The sequence below is a fragment of the Dipodomys spectabilis genome, unplaced genomic scaffold (assembly GCF_019054845.1).
Source record: "Dipodomys spectabilis isolate Male_0828 unplaced genomic scaffold, ASM1905484v1 ptg000317l, whole genome shotgun sequence".
Taxonomy (NCBI): domain Eukaryota; kingdom Metazoa; phylum Chordata; class Mammalia; order Rodentia; family Heteromyidae; genus Dipodomys; species Dipodomys spectabilis.
The window spans coordinates 1,103,220-1,122,435 of NW_024870994.1; the positions used below are offsets into that span (position 1 = coordinate 1,103,220).

The following is a 19,216-nucleotide window of genomic DNA, read 5'->3' on the forward strand; positions in this document are numbered from 1 at the left end:
CAGACACGCTCACACATACACACAAGCCCAAGGTCAAACGTTCCCACACAGGGCTGGAGATGTTTATTTCCAACCCACAGGTGGCCACAGCATCTTCTACTCCTGTTGAGATGAATTTTGGTCCAATTTCATAAGCTGTTAACACCACCTGTGCCCCAGCCTGGCACCCCAGAGCTCAGCACCTCCGGGTGCCTCTTGGACCTCCCCCCCATCCCCACACACTTATTTTCCTGGTTTTAATGCCTCCTTTCCACGCTGATTGGTTGGAGCACATTAAAACCTTGATGTTTATAGCCTCATCAAATCCCATCTGCTCTGAGCACAAGCACAGGCAGACAGCACCGGAGCCAAACCACACCGCCCAGGCCTCACCCCTCGGCAGAGACACGGGGCCGTGGTGGGCACCTTGTCCCCCAGCAAAACCCAGGCCACTCCCCAAAATGCTGCTGAGGACAAACACAGGGAACAACGCAGCCCCTGCCTGCCTAAATGAAGTTCCCCGCGGCCTACACCCGTGACAGGGGACAAGCAGGCGAGGTCAGATGTCCAGCCCGGGCCATCGCAGACAGAATGTCCCCAAGACACAAGAGACATGAAGGGAAAAACTGTCCCGGGCGATGCAGCCGGAGGCAGCCGGAGGCCGGAGACTCAGGAGGCCATGAGGGTCCCCAGGTTTCGCAGAGCCTACCCAGGCCGGCTGAGACACGGTTGGGGGATTTCCCTGGCTGAGCCCCTCACCTCCCCACAGACATGGAGCCCCAGTGGGCCCAGCTGTCTCCCCTCCCTCCCCCAGGGGAGCAGACGGAGGCTGAGGCCAGGAGGATGGTGGAGTTCGCTGGGAATCATGGGAAAACGTGTCCAGAGAGCACCCTGAGGACACATACACACACATACACCCACCTCAGGGCTCCAATGTCCTCCGCTGCCTCCAACCAAAGGCTGTTCGGGACAGCCTTTCTCCTGCGTCCTTCCATCCTCACCAACACAAGTGCACACACTCATGTGCACACGTGCACGAGCAAACACATGTCTGCCTCGGGACCGAGATGTCCCCGGGCTGAGGGGCCCGTATGTGCTCTGCGGGGTCTCTGGGCCCTCAGGGCCTCCTGTGTCCAGCCCCCGCCCCCGACGGTGCCATCAGAGGCCGTGGCTCATGCTCAATGTCTAGGGACCTGGCTCACATGTTGGTAAAAGGAGGGTTGGAGGCATGGCTCAGGTGGTAGAGCGCCAATGAGTGAAAGCATCTGATACGGAGTTCAAGTCCCAGTCTTGGGCAAGAACAAAAACAAACGGATGTGGGCAGTGTGTGTGGGGTCTCACTGACTGGGGGAGTGGGGATGGGGGGGCTCACTGGTTGGGGGGGTGTCACTGCCGGGAAGCCAGCGGCACCAGCTGCTTTTGGCTTCCAGTCTCTGGAGGGGGGGAGAAGGTGCGTTCTCTTTTCCTCTCCCAGTGCGGCTTGGGGTGGGCAGGCACAGGGTGAGCAGCCCAGGAGCTGGAATTCATGCAGAACGTGGCTCGAGAGACCCCCGGCTGCAGGGTGGTCCTGCAGGCCCGGGGCAGAGAAGACAACATGGGAGGGGCTGGCATCACGGGAGAGACAGTTCAAATCCATCTACTCCATCCTTGCCTGATCTAATCCTCGGGGCCACAGGCGGGCCCAGCCCAGCTCCCCCGCTGCACAGCCAAGTCCCAGAGTCACATGGAGGTTCTCAGTCAGACTGAACCGAGGCCTCTGTTCTAACCCCTCTGCCACCCCTCTCCTCTCCAGGGAGCTGCTGTGGCTGAAACCCAGACACCAGGGGGGCCTCCATAACCCCAGATGCCAGAGGGGAGACAGGAGCTCGTTGCTAAGCAACCCATTGTTGTCCGTGAGAGACTCCAGGTGATGCTGGGCCCTGGGCCTCAAAGAACCAAGATACAGCCAGCTGAGTACCCTGGCCCACTGATAGGCTCGGGGTGGGCCACATGATCATGTGACCATGTGACCATATGAGGTCAAGAATGAGTGTGGGCCGCGCTCCCACCCCAGGGTGGCTATGGGATCCACGCCTTGTGAGCGGAAGTGTGGGGACAGACAGGCCGTGAGAGGTGATCCACCAGGGTTCCAGGCGGGAGATGAAGGGCAGATCTGACCTCAGGACGCCTCTATGGCTTGGGGGGCACAGGCTGACGGGCTGAGCTGCAGGTGGGGACGGAGGGTGGGCGTTGGGTTGTGGGCGTCACTGGATCCAGAGCCGACCCTGACTGTGTGAGAACCAACTCTGTCCGCTCTAGCTGGGGTCCAGGGGAGCCGAGTGCCCGCTGACCCCTCAGGGGCCATGCAGGAGCACCGCAGGGAGCCCCCCCACCCCCAGCTCCCGGGGAGGGTGACCACACCTGTCCTGCCCAGCTGGCCCCTGCCAGCCGTCCCCAGAAACCAGTGGCGTGGAGATGCCTTTCCCAGAGGAAGGCATCTAAGCCATTCTAAGGCCCTGGGGCTGGCCACCAGCCAGTCCCACCATTTGGCCTGGGGCGGGGGGGAAGAGGGGGAACATGTGGATCCATGCAGGTGACCCTGTGGGGGATGGGGGTCCTATGGGAAGGGGCTCTCTTCCCTCTGGGGCTCCCTACTGATGGTGTCATCTCCCCAGGGAGAAAGCAGCACTGCCAGGCCCCGGTGCCTGAACTCAGGTCCCTGGATCCAGCCCTACCTGAAGCCACAGGCCCCCTCCGTGCTGGGCAGTCCTCTGAGCCCGTGCGCAGCCCTCTTTCTTGAAGTCTGTGGGGGCGGGACTTCCTGCCATTACTACTTCACATCCTGTCTGACCCAGGGTTAGGGACTCAGCACCCACAGGACAGCCGTGAACATGGGCAGGGCCCCATCTGCAGCCGGTCTGAGCGCTGGAGGGGCTGGGCTTTGCCCTCCCCACTGCCCTCCCTCTGCCCCGAGCTCCCCCACAACCCGGGGTCTGCTCCTCCCCAGGGCAGCGTTCCCCCCCCCTAGGGGTTTCCAGCGCTGCACCCTCTCTCTCAGCAGAGCAGCTTCCTCCTTTCCCATTCTTCATCTTGAAAAGTGGCAAATGGAAGCACTTAATTCTCCTCCTCGAGCCCAATTAATATGAGAGTGCCCCATGGATCGTTTATATCAATTAGCGCAAATCCATGGTGGAGGGCCTCGGGGACAGGGAGCCCTGGGGGGGCGGGTAGGGGCTGAGCCCCCCCCGAAGGAAGCCAAGGTCTGTGCCCCCCCACACCCCAGCTCTTCTCACTGATGCTCACTCCACACTGACAGTAGCAGCCAGGCTACCTCCACACCCCGCCACGCCACGCCCAGCCACCGTCCCTCCCCGCTCTCCCCTCCTGGCCTCCCCGGGCTGAACCCCACCTCACCATCAGGTCCCCCACATCCCCATGCTATCTTCATGTCTCCAGGTGAGGGGGGCAGACTCACTCCACGCACACGGCAGTCAGGCTGGGCTTTAACAGCGCGAGGGAAAGAGCGCCGCTCTCCTGCTCAAAAGCCCTCAGTGGCTCCCACTGCTCTTCAAACCCACCCCACCCCCAGCATGGCCTCCAAGCTCCCACTGGCCTCTCAAACCCGCCCTCCCGTCCCCCCTCACTCACCCCTGCCTGCTTCCGCCCCACGCAGCGCACACTCCCATCCCAGGCCCTGTGCACTTGCCGTGTCCCACAACCCACGCCAATGGGACCCCAAACACAGCTTAACGAATTCTTTGGGGGCTCCAGATATCCCCTGCTGGTCCACTCAGTCCTCTAATGTCCATGAACGCCTGTGTGCACCAGCCACATGCAGACCCCGGGAACACGGCTAGACACATAGCAAGATAAGACCCTGCCCAGGGGAGAAGCCCAACCCAGTGGCTGGGGATGGGGAGGAGAAATGCAGAAACAGCAAACGGGATAAAGAAAGTAAAGAAAGCCAAGTGCTGGCGGCTCACACCTGTCATCCTAGCTACTCAGGAGGCTGAGACCTGAGGACCACGGTTCAAAGCCAGTCCCAGCAGGAAAGTCCGTGAGACTCTTATCTCCAATAAACCACCAGAAAACCAGAAGTGTCGCTGTGGCTCAAGTGGTAGAGCGCTCACCTTGAGCTGAAGAGCTCAGGAACAGCGCCCAGGCTCAGAGTTCAAGCCCCATGACTAACCAAAAAAAGAAAAAGCAAAAAGAAAGAAAGAAAGTAATGAAAGATGCCAAATAATGAGCAGGGCTCTGGGGAGGATGAATAAGGGAAGGGCTAAGGCTGTAGGCCAAAGCTGGCCAAGGAGGGCTTCCCAAAGACACACGAAGTCCTGTGGGACGGAGGGCTCCTGCAGGTACCTGGGGCGGAGGGTTCCCCACATTCGAAGCTTCATACACCATGACCAATTGGACTTCATTCTATTGATGCAAGGGTAGTTTAACATGAATACTGGTGAATAAAACGAATCACACAGACAGAACCAAGATCAGAAATCACATAATCACCTCAACCAATAGAGAAAAGCCTTTGACAAAACTCAGCAGCCTTTTATGACAAGACCCCTGAAGAAACTTGGAATAGAATGGTTGCATCTGAACTTAATAAAGGCCGATGTTAAATCCAATGGAGATAAGGGAAATTACATTCTCGGAAGTTAGGAACAAGATAAGGATGCCCACACTCTCTACACTTACTCCATACAGCACTAGAATTCATAGCCAGAGCAGTAAGGCAGGAAAAGGAAATAAAAGATGTTCAAATAGAGAAGTCCAATGATTCCTATTTACATATGACATGATGGTACCCTCAACGCACCCTACAGGCTCCACCAAAAAACTTGGAAACATAGTAGGATACAAAATCCACACACAAAAATCAGTAGCTTTTTTTTTTTGTCAGTCATGGGCCTTGAACTCTGGGCCTGAGCACTGTCCCTTAGCTCTTCAGCTCAAGGCAAGTGCTCTACCACTTGAGCTACAGCACCACTTCCGGTTTTCTGGTGGCTTATTGGAGATAAGAGTTTCACCGACTTTCCTGCCCAGGCTGGCTTTGAACCTCGAACCTCAGATCTCAGCCTCCTGAGTAGCTAGGATTACAGGCGTGAGCCACTGGCGCCCAGCTATCAGTAGCTTTTTTCAGTTGTATAGAGTGTTTCATTTTAACACGCCCATTTACACACACGACATGTAATTCTGCCTTCCCCTCTGTCACTCTCCCCCACCTACCTCTTCAGTCTAGACACCTTCCTTGTCCCATTTTCATACAGGAACATAAAGCATTCTGACTATATTCTCCTTCCCCCTTTCACCAATTAAGCCAGTAGCTTTTCTATGTATGGACAATGAGCCAAGAGAGTTCCATGCACAAGAGTTCCAGAACCAATAAAACACCTCAGTACTAACTCTGCAACAGAAAGTATAAAACCTTGAAGAAAGAAGACAGCAGACTATGGAAAGACTTCCCATGTTCATAACTGGAGACTCCCCGTAATGAACATTGCCCACTGGCCAGCTGAAGCATGGCTGGGAAGACTAAAAGAGCAAAGAAGCGAATATTGGTATATAGATATAACACATATTAATTTAAAAAGATCCAGAAGTGCCAGGTGCTGGTAGCTCACACTTGTAATCCTAGCTACTCAGGAGGCTGAGATCTGAGGATCAGGATTTGAAGCAGCCCAGGCAGGAAAATCCATGAGATTCTTTTTCCCCCCAGTCCTGGGGCTTGATCAGGGCCTGGGCACTGTCCCTGAACTTCTTTTGCTCAAGGCTAAGCACTCTACCATTTGGGCTACAGCTCTACTTCCAGCTTTTTCTGTTTATGTGGTACTGAGGAATCAAACTCAGGGCTTCATGTATGTGAGGCGAACACTCTACCACTGAGCCACCTTCCCAGCCCTCCATGAGACTCTTATCTCCCATGAACCACCAAAAAGCTGGAAGTGGAGCTATGGCTCAAGTGGCAGAACATTGAGCATAATAGCTCAGGGACAGCACCCAGATTCTGAGTTCAAGCCCCAGGACCAGCTCCGCTCCCCTCCCCAAGCCAGTAGCACAGTTTATATGTGTGAATAAGCTAATTGTACATGCATAGGGAAAACAAGGAAACTAAAATCATGAAGACATGGAAATAAAACAGTATACTTGAAAAAGTCACTTCCTTTTTTTTTTTTGGTGGTACTAGGATTTGAACTCAGGGCCTGGTGCTTGCTCAGCTGGCACTCTACCACCTGAGCCATGCCGGGCTGGCATACCGACCAGGCAACTCAGAAGTGACATCTGAGTTGAGGCCTGAAGGAGGACGCTGGATCCCAGCAAGAGCACCTTCACCATGTGATTTCCCTGTCAGCTCAGAGAGACAGGCAACCTGCCCCAGGACACACAGCACTGCCTCAGTCTGGCTTTGGACAGTTCTGATGACTCCTGTCTTACCTCCACCTGGAGTGCACTGGGCCTGGGGGGCCTGGGCTGCGATCCCTCAGCTCCCCAACCTTGGACAGCCGCCTTTGAAAGTGGCCCTGAGTACACACACACACACACACACACACACACTCCCTGTTCTCTCCCATGTCCTCATTTTCTAAGAGCAGGGCGGGAAGCCACTGTCTAACAAGGCTAGGATTCATCCAGGATGAATTCTGGAACCTCATTTCAACGGATAATTAAATCACGGTTTAATTACAAGCAGGATGTCAGTGACTCCCTGGGAGCCCGTCCAGCGCTGCGGAGGGCGGGCGGAGCAGATGGGGGACAGCGGGGGCTGTGTCCCCCGCGGTCCAGGCCACCATGCTGGGGCAGGGGTCCCCTCCGGTGCTCGCATGCAGCTGGGCACCCCCTGCCCATGGCCAGGTCAGCCCTGCAGCTCAGCTCTGCAGGGACAGCCTGAACCGTCCACGCTGCTGCTCCCGGAGACCCCATGACAAGGGACAAAGCATGGCCGCGCCGGACAGCGGTGGGCCTCCAGCCTCCAGCCTGGCATCAGCTACAGAGGACCCCCATCGAGGCACTGGGGGGCTCTGGCTGGGGTATGGGGGACCCACAGAGCTGCCACATGGCATGCAGAGGAGCCAGGCCCCACCATGCCCTCCTGCCTTCCACATGGAAACAAGTCTGCCACATGGGCCTCTCTGGGTGGACACGGGACCCGTGTCCATGCCAGGGGCTGGTACATCCGTCCCTGGCCATCTTCCATGGGCAGAGCCTCATCTGTCCTGTCCTCCATCTCCACGGGAGGGGCCGGGCGGCCAGTGAGCCTGACAGGTACCCCAGCAATGCGGGGATCAGAGCAGGCCGGAGCCAGGGGGGCAGGAAGTAAAGGACCACCAGGGAGCAGAGGTCCAGCACCCAGACCCTCTGCGTCCTCCTTGGGACACGGGGAGCAACAGCAGCCTCACCCACTGTGCAGCCTCACCCCTGCATGGTCTCCCCTCCCCCTCCCCTGTGCCTCCTCTTGCATTGCCTCCCTCCCGTGCAGCCTTGTGCTGCATGGCCAACCCCCCCGCCCTGCATGGCCTCCCCCCATGCGGATTCCCCCCTGCACAGCCTCCCCCCCCCGTGTGGCCTTACCCAGCGTGGCCACCCCCACCCCCTGCATGGCCTCAGCCCCTGAGGCCTCTCCCGGCCCTGCAGGGCCTCACCTCTGCAGGGCCTCACCCCTGCACAGCTTCCCCTCCTCCCCCCCCCTCCCCATCTGACACCAGAGGCCTGTGGCTTCCCAAGGACTCAGGGACCGTGGCGGGCAGGGGCTGCCCCCTGACAGCGGCAAGGAAGGCCCAGCTCAGGCACAGCCCCCAGGGTGTCCCCCCACCCTGGGCAAAGGCGCTCACAAGCCACTGTGGGGCCCAAACAGTCCCTGGAGCTCCTGAAATTGGAGCCCGGGGGACCAGGTGTGGAGATCAACTGCCCCGAACCTGGGTGGGCCTGCATGGGCTCCGGCAGGGAAGGAGCGCTGCTGTGGGTGATACTGACTGCTCTGCCCCCACCTGCTGGAATCATGACCCCCCTCCTCGGGGTGGGTGAGTGGTTAGTGAATTGGGATGGAAGGAGCTGGGGCCGGCAGGCTGGGGCAAGCGCGGAGGGCTGCCTGGAAAAGGAGGCTTGCATAGGGTCAGAGAGGCAAGGCAGTCAGGAGAGGATTCCGGCAGCATAAAGGATTCAAAGCCCCGGAGCCCAGAGCATGGCACGGATATCACCTTAACCGTTGTTCCCACGAAATGCTTAGATCTTGTGCCATTCGACAACCGTTCTTTGAAAATTAATTCCATGTTTTATTCATCCTTAAATTCTTTAGAGCTGCAAATCAAACAGTCGCCGGCTGCTGGCTGCGGCTGCTCGCCGGCCCAGGCCCTGGCTCTCCGCATACCAAGCAGCCCGCGCTGTCCCGGGGAAATGCAGTGCATTTCTTTTGGTGTTCTTTGCCTCGCTCTAATTGCATCCACGGCAGAGGCAGAGCAAACACCTTCAGCTCTTGATTTGCATTATGCAAAACCGTAATCTCGCCGACTTCCCGCAAGCCCAGGGGCTTCACAGGGCCCAGCCTCATGCACGCAGGGGTGGGGTAGGGGAGGGTGTTAACACCTTGGCTCTGAGCCCACAGCCACCCCCCCCCCCATGTGCGTGTCCTGCAAGTGTGCTTCCCAGGGGAAGTGCACAGCCGCTCACACCGTGGGTTTCTGCGGGACCCCTGCGTGGTGCCTGCCGGGTGTGCTGGCCTTGCACAAACAGGCATGCAGTGGCTGAAGGAAGGACCTGGAAGGTGGTGCAGGGAGTGAAGGCCACGGTCTCCCCGGGTGCCCGGCCCTGGTGGACGGCAGGTGGGAGAGACGCTGCCTGCTGAGTGGGCTCAGATAACCCGGTGGGGAGGGGGTAGACAGCACCAGGGAGAGCCACAGGACCGCAGGATGGCAGACACCAGGCCACACCCACCCTAGTGACGGCCCTTCCCGTGAGCACAAGCCCCGCCCCTCCAAGCCACAGCCCATGCCCACCAGCAGCCAGAGCTCACAGGTCAGCTCTGCAGACCGATGCATTTATGGCTGATGTGTTGTTGTTGTTGTTGTTACTGTTGGTATATTTCAAGCCCATCCTACAGATGCAGCGAGTGAGTCCTCCCTCGGACTGAGGGAGTCATTGCTTCCTGGCATCCGTGGCCTAGAGCTGACGTCCCCTACTCAGTCCCCACGCTGCTGTCCTCAGGCCGGACGCCAGTGGCTCACACCTGTCATCCCAGCTACTCAGAGGGCTGAGATCTGAGGATCGTGGTTCAAAGCCAGCTGGAACAGGAAAGTCCAAGAGACTTTTTTTTTTGTCCATCATGGGCCTTGAACTCTGGGCCTGAGCGCTGTCCCTCAGCTCTTCAGCTCAAGACGAGCACTCTACCATTAAGCCCCAGCACCACTTCTGGTTTTTTGGTGGTTCATTCGAAATGAGTCTCACGGACTTTCCTGCCCAGGCTGGCTTTGAACCACGATCCTCAGATCTCAACCTCCTGAGCAGCTGGGATGACAGGTGTGAGCCACCGGCGCCCGGCAAGTCTGTGAGACTCTTATCACCAATGAATCACCAAAAAGCCAGAAGTAGAACTGTGGCTCAAATAACAGAGTACCAGCCATGAGCAGAAACACAAAGGGACAGCGCTCAGGCCCTGAGTTCAAGCCCCAGGACCGGCACACACAGAGAAATCAAAAAGCTCCTGTCTCTCAGCTGCACAACGCCCTCATGCACACCCATGTCACCGCAGATGGGTAGTTAGTGACACAAGCCCCCGTTGCCAGCCTGAGACACCTCAGCTTGGAGCTCAGCACCCCTTCCTGCACAGTGCTACACAGTAAATGCGCTACGAGCCACGCGCACCGTGTCCCCACAGCTCCGTCTCTGCCTTTAGCCACAGCAGCCACCAGCGCTGCCCAGACGCAGGCCAGGCTGTGCGCCACGCAGAGCCCACAGAGATGGGGCCCACGCGGGGACGATGGCTCACACCCACTGCCCAGGCGTCTTCTCTGACTGTGGCTCCTTCGTGAATGATGACAACACGCGTGTCTATGCACACACGTGTGCGCTGTGGCCGTGGCGGCTCCAGTCACTGAATGAGCAGGCACGGAACGTGATGGCTTCCCAAGGGCTGCCCTGGCCCCTGCAGATGTCTCCAGAAAGAAAGGGAAAGGGGGAGGGAGACGTTTAACCACGTCCCACCTAGCAGAGATGAAACCCAGCCATAATTCACCAACATCGCACACCTACTCACAAAGCCATGCCCATGAAGTGGAGGATAGACAAGACATAAAAGGGACTGGGAAAGTGGCCTAGTGGTAGAGTGCTCACCTAGCTGCATGAAGCCCTGGGTTCAAGTCCTCAGTACCACATACACAGAAGTCAGAAGTGAGCCAGGCACCCGTGGCTCACACCTGTAATCCTAGCTACTCAGGAGGCTGAGATCTGAGGATCGCAGTTCAAAGCCAGCCCAGGCAGGCAAGTCTGTGAGACTCTTATCTCCAATAAACCACTAGAAAACCAGAAGTGGCGCTGTGGCTCAAGTGGTAGAGTACTCACCTTGAGCTGAAGAGCTGAGGGACAGCGCCCAGGCCCAGAGTTCAAGCCCCACGACTGGGGAAAAAAAAAAAAAGCCAGAAGTGGCTCAAGTGGTAGAGTGCTAGCCTTGAGCAAAAGAAACTCAGGGACAGTGCTCAGGCCTTGAGTTCAAGCCCCAGGACTGGCCAAAACAAGAACAAAAAAAGAAATAAAAGGACAATAATATTCCATGAGAGGAAACTCATTTAATATGCAAATGAGAAGCCCCAGGGCCATGGCCTCGTGCAATCCTGGTCAGCAGGTTGTAAGTTAGGCTTGGAGGGCAGGAGGGGAGGGCGGGGGGGGGGGGGGGGGGGGGGGGGAGAGGAAGGACGGCCCAGAGCAGGCAGACACGGGGTGCCCGGGATGCTGCTGCACGAGGCCACCTCCCATCTGACCACCAGGGGGCACCTGGGGCAGGGAGATTTTTTTGTTGTTGTTGGGGGAAGGCCTCTGCCCTGTATAGATTATTCTCTCCATGAGCATCCAGCATTCCCTGCTGCCTCCTGGAAAGGCTACCGGGGTCCTGGGCCACAGGGGAGCCTGAACGCAGAGAGCCCCAAGTGACCAAGGCTGCCCACTCACCCCAAAAGAAATGTAGACAGCAAACACATGGTGAAAGACTCGGAAGGCATTTCTTCATGGTGTGGCCAGTCCCGGGAGGCAGACCCAGGAGCTGCCCTCGGGGCGCTGCCGCGATCCTTGGGTCTCGGTGGCGGAAGGAGGAAGAGCAGGGGTGAGATGCAGGTCTGGCCGACGGGTCTTGGTCAAAGTGGGGTCTCACGGCTCGTCACCAGCTCCCCAGAGGTTGCAGAGAGGCTAGCCGGTCAGGAAGGCGAGATGGAGCTCATTCGGCTTGGAGGCGCTGCTGGGGGGTGGGGGGAGCAGGCCCGGTCGTGGCTGGCGGGTGACACCCGCGCACCACCATGCCCCTGCAGTTCTTAGAAAGCACTTAGGCACTCCACATCCCACCCAGGCCCTTGAACCCTGAGGAGTAGGAACAGACGCCCCTTAAATGCACTGTGGGGTTCCCATGGTCTGCAGAACTGAGCAGGAATCAAAGCTGATCTGCTGAGCACAGATCCGAAACAGGAGCAGAGGCGCCAGGCCTCTGACCAGGTCCCCAGGGCCACCGCAGACCTGTAAGTAATGCCACCCGTGTCACGGGTCAACAAGAGGGGCCGCACACACTTCCCACGGGTGCCGCCCCGGGGCAGCTGCCAGCCCTCATAGCGATTCCTTTTCTCTGCTGGCCACTGGGGTAGAAGAGTCACGAGTGTGATTTTGGCCACAGAGTGAGGAAGAACTGCCGCTGGGGGAGGGGGGGGTCTCCCTGCTCCCACAGAGGCGGTGGGGAGGGCAGCGGTCTCTTCTCTCCTTCCTCTGGCATGGCCATCATCTGCCCCTCACCCCGGTGCTCCTGGACACCTCAAAGCCGCTGCCAGCTGAAGTGCCAGGGGGCAGTGGCTTGTCCAGTGCCAGACCCGGGGACGGGGGCAGAGCGGGCACTCACTGCTGGTCCCATGCTGAGCCCCAGAAAAGCTGTCCCCTGGACCCAGGGGGCGCTGGCGGGTCTGCCATCTGGGGCCTGCTTCATCGGAACTGTCTAGACCTCTGGTTATCGGGGTGCCGCTTCCAGATGAAGCTGTGTCTCCAGACACTCCTTACTAAAACACACGTATCTATCCTAAATGAACTTACACATATTCACAAGCACATATAAATTCCCCAAGGGTTCTTAGGCATCGGAGGCCTGGAGGACACGAGGCTCTCTGGCTAATCCAGCCGTCAACCCTGGGACAACCACCTACCTGGCCCAGGGGCCGGTGGAAGCCTGGCACCTACCATGCACTTAGCAACCCCACATCTCCAACACAGGGAGGGAAAAGCCTTAGCCAACACCACATGAGGACAGAGGAAGCTGCGCACACACCACCAGCCAATGGAGGAATTTGAGGAGGAATCTGAACCCAGGATCATGGAGCTCATCACCCTAAGAAATGAGCCGGGTGCTGGTGGCTCACACCTGTCATCCTAGCTACTCAGGAGACTGAGATCTGAAGATCGAGGTTCAAAGCCAGCCTGGGCAGGAAAGTCCGTGAGACTCTTATCTCCAATAAACTACCAAAAAAGCAAGAAGTGGAGCCATGGCTCAAGCAGTAGAGTACTAGCCTTGAGCAAAAGAGCTCAGGGACAGCATCTAGGCCCTGAGTTCAAGCCCCATGACCAGCACTAAACAAAACTAAATGCCTTCATGTTTCCAGCTGAGTGCTGGGACAGGTCTGTGGGTACCGGCGTCCAGGGGCTGTGGGCTCTGCGGGTGCCAGGTCCACTGTGAGGGTGGCACTGGGGAGGGCAGGCAGCAGGCCGGACACAAGTGTCAGCCTGAGTTCCTGTGCCCCTGTGTGGGCCCCGCCCCTCGGCCCACGTTGCCCTCTGCCCAATTTCTCCTCCTTCACCATTCCTCTCTAGAGTGAACCCCATTGATTCTGCCTCATTTGCTCCCGAAAGGGAATGAGGTATTTGGGACAACAGCCTCACTGGAGTCTGCTCAGGGTCACAGGACACTCAGGGAGACTCAAACTCAGCCCAAAGCCCTTTCCTGGATGCCCTGCCCTGGCCCCTGTGCCTCAGCCCCACCCCCACCCCCATCCCCCACTCCCGTGTCCAGCTTTGGGCTGGGCTCCAACTCACCCACCTCCGGAGCAGCCAGCTTCCTTCCATGAGATCCTCGGAGGAGTGCCTGGCCCACAGCGCCACCCCGCGGCCACAGTTCCATGGTTCGGGGAGAGGGCACACAGACACTGGGTTCCTGGTCTCAATTCGCAGAACTGGGATCTCCACATCCTTCTAGATCCAGCTGGGAGTGTAAAGGAGAGAAGGGAAGGCAAGATCACACTTCTATGCTATTATGATTCATGCTTTTAATCCTGGTGACTCAGGACACTCAGATCTGGAGGAAAAGGTTTGAACCAGACCAGGCAGGAAAGTCAAGACTCTACCTCCCAAATAATCATCACAAAGCTTGGCTGGGGACACGGCTCAAGTAGTAGAATGCCAGCAAAGCAAGTGCGAGACCCTGGATTCAAACCTTGATACCAGTGAAAGAAAGAAAAATGGAAAACGTCAAGAAAAACTAGCATTTATGATGAGCTCAACTCATCCGAGCAGTCCCAGCCCCACTTCTAGGCAGAGCTAAACCCAAGTAGGCATCGGGTCCGACAGGCACTCCACGGTCCCCAGCGCCCTCTGCTGGACAGGACAGGTATCCCATGCACACCACAGGCCTACCTCGCACCTCCTGGAATTCCTCTGGCGCCCCAGATTACAGCCAGGTCTGGTCCATCTCCATTGTTTACAGAAGAATCAAGAGACAGCAACATCCTGAAAGGGGTTGCTTGGCAAGCAGACGGCTGCTGGTCTGAGGACAGGCACAGTGACTAAGTTCCAAGGTCTCAGCCAGGCCTTCCTGCCAGCCCAGTGTGGTGCTCAGACAAGCGGCAGATGTAGATGCTGAGCGCTGTTAACAGCTCCTAGGAATGCACTTTCTGTCCAGGCTCTTAAGAAAGGTTAGCTGGGAAGGCCTGTTGGCTCAGGGGACTCCAGGGTTGCTGTGACCAACAGAAAGGCCCTCAGAAGATCACCCCCCCCCAAAAAAATGTTCACAGACTTTGGGGTCTTCCCAAGTGCAGGAAGTATGGGAAGGGGATTAAACAGGGAAGAGATAAACTAGGGAAACCAGGGAGGAAAGAAGAGAGGGAGAGATTGAGGAAGAGAGGGAGAAAGAGAGGGAGGGACGGGAGAGAGGCAGGCAGGGAGGGACAGGGGAACTAGTCAGGGAGACTCCCTGTGTTGAGCCCAGGATTCCAGGCAGCACCACAGGACCGCAGGCCCAGGCAGGTGAAGAACTGGCAGCCAGCCTGGGATCCACTGGGGCTCACTCAAGGCATGGGCACAGGTTTTCCTGATTGGCCCACTGCAGCCAGTTCTCATTGGCTGTTTATAGTCAGCCAATCACCGATTGGCCAGCAACTGAGACCACTCCCTGAGTATTTTAAACTCCACTTAACTGTGTATGCAATGGGGTTTGTGGGTTGGGTTGACAACTCGAGGGCCACCCTGAACCCTTGGCAAGTATAGGACTCCATGAAGGGGCAGAAACTTCTGGAAAAACAGCTGTCACTGTTTTTTCACCTGTGGTGGAACAGAGCTCAGTTAAATACAATATAAAATCTGTTATTTGGGAGCCGGTGCTCACACTTGTAATCCTACTCAGGAGGCTGAGATCTGAGGATCACAGTTCAAAGTCAGCCTGGGCAGGAAAGTCTATGAAACTCTTATCTCAAATAAACCACTAGAAAACTGGAAATGGTGCTTTGGATTAAGCGGTATAGCGCTCGCCTTGAGCTGAACAGCTGAGGGACAGCGCCCAAGCCCAGAGTTCAAGCCCCACAACCGACAAAAAAAAAAAAATTAAATCTGTTATTTAGGGTTGGGAAGGTGGCTTAGTGGTAGAGTGCTTGCCTAGCATGCATGAAGCCCTGGAATCAATTCTGCACTACCACATAAACTGAAAAGGCCAGAAGTGGTGCTATGGCTCAAGTGGTAGTGTTAGCCTTGAGAAGAAGAAAAAAAAAGCTCAGGGATAGTGCCCAGGGCCCTGAGTTCAAGCCCCAGAACTAAAAAAAAAAAAAAATCTGTTATGTTTTACAGATCAACCTTGTAATCTAAGGAAGTCTGTGCCCCAGCCCTTGAAAGAGCTCTGAGGCAGAGCAGCAACCTAGCTGGCACAGGGCTGGCGGGCTTGGGGACACAGACAGTTGAGATCCGCATGGCCCTCGGCCTATGCTGGCTCAGGCTGGATACTAGCCCATAGCACCCAGCACCGGATGAAACTGACTTCAATAGCAATAGAAATCTATGGTGAATTTAAGGAGAACCTGTGCGTAGGGCACACGCCCAAGCATGTGCGCCGTCCCTCAGGGGACAGGGGCCATTTCTCTCATCAGGGCTGAGGGCTCCCAAGTTTTGTCTATGACAAGACACAGTTGCACACATGGCAGGAGGTGTGTCCTATGGGGACCTAGGGGACCAAGGTGTCTCAGCAGGAGCAGCATGGGGGAGGGGGGAATGGAGCCTCTCTCTCTCCCCTGCTGGGACATTCCTGTAATGAAGGGAAGTTGGAAGGCTGAACAGCTGGGGGCACCCCCTGTTGGCTCAGAAGCTGACAACATGACCCCCCGGGACACCCCTGTGCCCTCTTCAGGGAAGGTAACACCCCAACAGTAAGATGGCCTTGTGCCAGGCGCTGCCCAGGGGCCAGCCTCTCCACCCATCACCCCAAAACCAAACACGCTGGGCCGCGAAGGGAGGGCGCAGGGCCTGCAGGGCTTGGGGGCCTGGAAGCCGTACCGCGTGACTCTGCTATTGAAAAAGGAAAGGCGTACTGACATCTTCACATTTTTCAATAATTTAGTTTGTGTTCTTTTGTTTTTAGTAGAACTGGGAGAAGCTGTCAATGCGACTGAGCATTGGTCCCACTAAGACAATAGGCTTTTTCTTTCAAATGTAAAATGTCAAAGAGAGAATCATACAACCTTAGAAAAAAAAGTCTTTGACAACATCGATAGGTAACAACAAAAACCTCGGTATAAATCTCGGGATGTCACGCCATATAAATAAAGTCGGAGCCAATCCTGTGCTCGGGGCTGATGGCTCCAGTTCCACCAGCTGTGGGGACACTGAAGGCTGGTGGGCTCTTGTGTCCTCTGGGTACCAGGCCCCTGTCCCCAGTCCCAATCTTTCCTGGCAGAGGCCCGGCTCCCCATGTGTGCCCGGTGGGTTAGTACAGGGCCAGGGGCGCGGCTGGAGGCCAGGGCGGAAGGAGAAAGCTTGGTCCCTCGGAGTGAAGGCTGAAGGACCAGCGTTCCAAAGTGCAGGCTGAGTTCCCGGAGGGAGCCGGGCCTGTGGGCCTCCACGCCCGGGGCCAGGCACCCATGAGCTGTCAGCTCAGCCTCCCTGGGCTCCCGGAACAAGTGTGGAAGAAGTGCTGCACGGGGTCCTTCGACGGGCATGGCTCCCGCTGTCCTCGAAGGTGCATGGAGGAGGCTGGGCGGGAGCCTCGGCCGTCTCCGCCCCAGGCCTTGCGGCCGCTGGCCCCTCCCACGTGGCAGCGGCAGAGGCCGTGGCTGAGCACGTGGCACATCGGTGTTCAGAGGTCTCCATCCACCGGAGGCTGGCAGAGGCGGTAGAGGCTGGTGGGGGACAGAGGGGGCTGGGTGAGGGGCGGCTCCATTGGCATTTCCACCATCGTGCAACAGGTGACTCCTGCCCACAATACAACGCTCAACGGGGCAAAAGATGTGGCGTGCCAGACAGGTGCTGCCCACGCCTGACCTGTGGAGTGGGCACCCAGCGAATGGCACACTCAGGTCTGACCACACCCGGGCCTCCGCCCATTCCCCCTCCGTGGGGGCAGCCGGGCATCCAGGCCTAGACCACCAGGCTCCGGATTCAGGCTGCACAGACATCTACTAGCTGCGTGACTTTGACAAGACCAAACTCCTCGGGGGCTCAGTGCCCCACGGTGGACAGCAGCAGGGCCTAGCTCCCAGGGTGCGTGCATGCTGGACCCAACGGCTTTGTGTGGGGAGAGCCTGGCATGGTGCCTGGCACAGGCAAATGGGGCCAGGGCATGACCAGCCTTGTGGGGACCCAGGCACGGGTCCTGCCCTTGTCAAAGCCCTGGACAAGCTGCTCACAGGGTGCACAGACTCCGCTGCTTCTACCTCCAAATGAATGACTCAGAACTCATGGCCAGGCCTCAGGCCTGTGGGAGGAGTGAAGCCAGGTAGGGAGAGGAGCAGGTGAATGGAGGAGACGAGTCTCCCATGGGTGCAGGGGTACAGGGCGCAGGGATCAGCAGGACAGTCCACCCAGCCAGACCCATGCTCTCCACTCCCCATAAATGAGGGACGGCCCTCAGAGCGGCTGCATCTGATGGGCGAGACCCGAGTCTAGGGGCAAAGCCGGGACATGGTGCTGGTCTTCCTGCAGGGAGGCCTGCGGGGAATGGCCGGCCACTCACCGCGGTGCCCCCCGGGGCATCTGGTCTTTGATGCGGAGGTTTTTGGCCAGAATCTCCACTCTGGGGCCCTGGAAAGGGAGAAGCATCAGGCCGGGCCAGCTCAGAGCTGCCGCCACCCCCTCCAGGCATGACCTGGGGCTGGGGCCGGGCTGGAGCGTCACCTGCTTGCGCATGATGTCCGTGGCCTGCATGATGCACTTGGGCAGCAGCCCGTGGCTCCGTGCCAGGATGGCCGCCTGCTCTGCCGAGACACTCAGCGTGCTCCTGCAGCAGGTGGGGGCCGGTGAGATGCGGGGCCCCAGGTCCCCGCTCTCGAGAGGCCTCCCCGCCTCAGCCCTGTCCATCCTGGCTCCCTCCGGGTCACAGCGGGGCCCCCTCTGCCCATGTAAGGGGAGCAGGAGGCAGGGTCTCCATGGGGCTCCCTGGGGGACGGGGAGGAGGACGTGGGAGCACGGGTGACAGGCGGATCCCCAGAGGCCTCCGGGTGAGCACAGCGCAGGGTGGACGAGCACCCCGCCGGCCGCAGCGCCCCGGTGCCCACCAGCGCAGGGGAGAGTGGCCAGCTGCTCTGAGTCTCTCCCCGACCTGCCCCGGACACACGTCCACACTGCCCGGGTGCAGGGAGCAGCAGTGCCACACGATGCCTCCCGGCCTGGACAACGCAACGGTTTCACCCCCATGAGCCCGGGAGCTGCCCGCGAGGCCGCGCTCGAAGCGGAGCCTCACAGCCGCCCGCAGGGACAGAGGACAAGGGGCCGAGACCCGGGGCCCGTGCCACTTGTGGGGGCACACGGGGGCTGCTGTGGGATGGGAGACGCCCTGCGGGGGGGGGGGGGGAGGCTTCGCATGGGAGGGGCTCAGCAAGGCAAAGAACAGCAGAAGGATGGGTGGGAAACCCACAGGACTCCGAATTCAGGACTGTCTGAAGCCTGGGGACCTGGGGGACCCTGCAGACGGGGTCCACACAGCCCCGCCCTAGCAAGGCTGCTCGCTGGGCCTCGGTTTCCCCCTCTGCGAATGGGCGGGGATGGCCGGTTGTGAGCATCCTGTGAGACTCTCATCAGGCAAAGGCCCGGCACACAGTAGGCCTCCACAAACACACTGAGGCCACAGGAGCGAGGCCAGGCCCAGGCCCCGCCAGCCCCGCCCGCACCCCCTCACACAGGGCCCCGGGCTCGGCTCTCGGCTCACCGCTGCATGCCCGTGCCGCACATGGCAATCTGGCAGGCCCCCAGGCGGTAGCAGAGCTCCGAGGAGATGGGGATGAGGCTGGCGCCCGGGCTGCCGCTGGCACCGGGCCGGGGGTGCACCAGGGACTTCATGAGGCGGCAGAGCTCGTCCAGGGCGTTGATGGGCCGGATCAGCTGCGGGGTTAGAGGCCGCACGTGGCTGGGGGAGGCCCGGCTCCCCTCCCAAAGGCTACGGCCCAAGGAACCTGCCTCAGCTCCTGCCCTAGAACCATCCCTGGCAGCCCACCGTCCGCAGGCTGGCATCCAGTGCCCACTGTGTATTCTAGCCTTCTTCACCCTTCACCCTCTCCAAAGCTCGGGTGGTCTCTTCCCCAGAACAAGCTTTCCATAGACACCTCCCAGGCCATGTGTG

General features: G+C 58.5%; 1 protein-coding gene and 1 long non-coding RNA gene across 2 annotated transcripts in view; both read right to left on the minus strand.

Moving 5' to 3' along the window:
* Positions 1–10,905: 10,905 nt before the first annotated feature.
* Positions 10,906–14,206, minus strand: LOC122127897. Its single transcript, XR_006151324.1, has 3 exons — positions 13,819–14,206; positions 13,226–13,387; positions 10,906–11,392 (listed from the first exon to the last, which is right to left on the minus strand). It is a non-coding gene; the product is annotated as an uncharacterized LOC122127897 (long non-coding RNA).
* A 1,775-nt stretch (positions 14,207–15,981) lies between these two features.
* Prex1 (phosphatidylinositol-3,4,5-trisphosphate dependent Rac exchange factor 1) overlaps positions 15,982–19,216 on the minus strand; it is a 101,137-nt gene continuing 97,902 nt past the window's right edge. The window contains exons 36-39 of the mRNA XM_042702171.1: positions 18,806–18,978; positions 17,776–17,878; positions 17,615–17,682; positions 15,982–16,781 (exon numbers count right to left, since the gene is read on the minus strand). Coding sequence (XP_042558105.1) covers positions 16,739–16,781; positions 17,615–17,682; positions 17,776–17,878; positions 18,806–18,978 — 387 coding nt within the window. The 3' untranslated portion in view covers positions 15,982–16,738. The remainder of the gene's footprint in view (positions 16,782–17,614; positions 17,683–17,775; positions 17,879–18,805; positions 18,979–19,216) is intronic.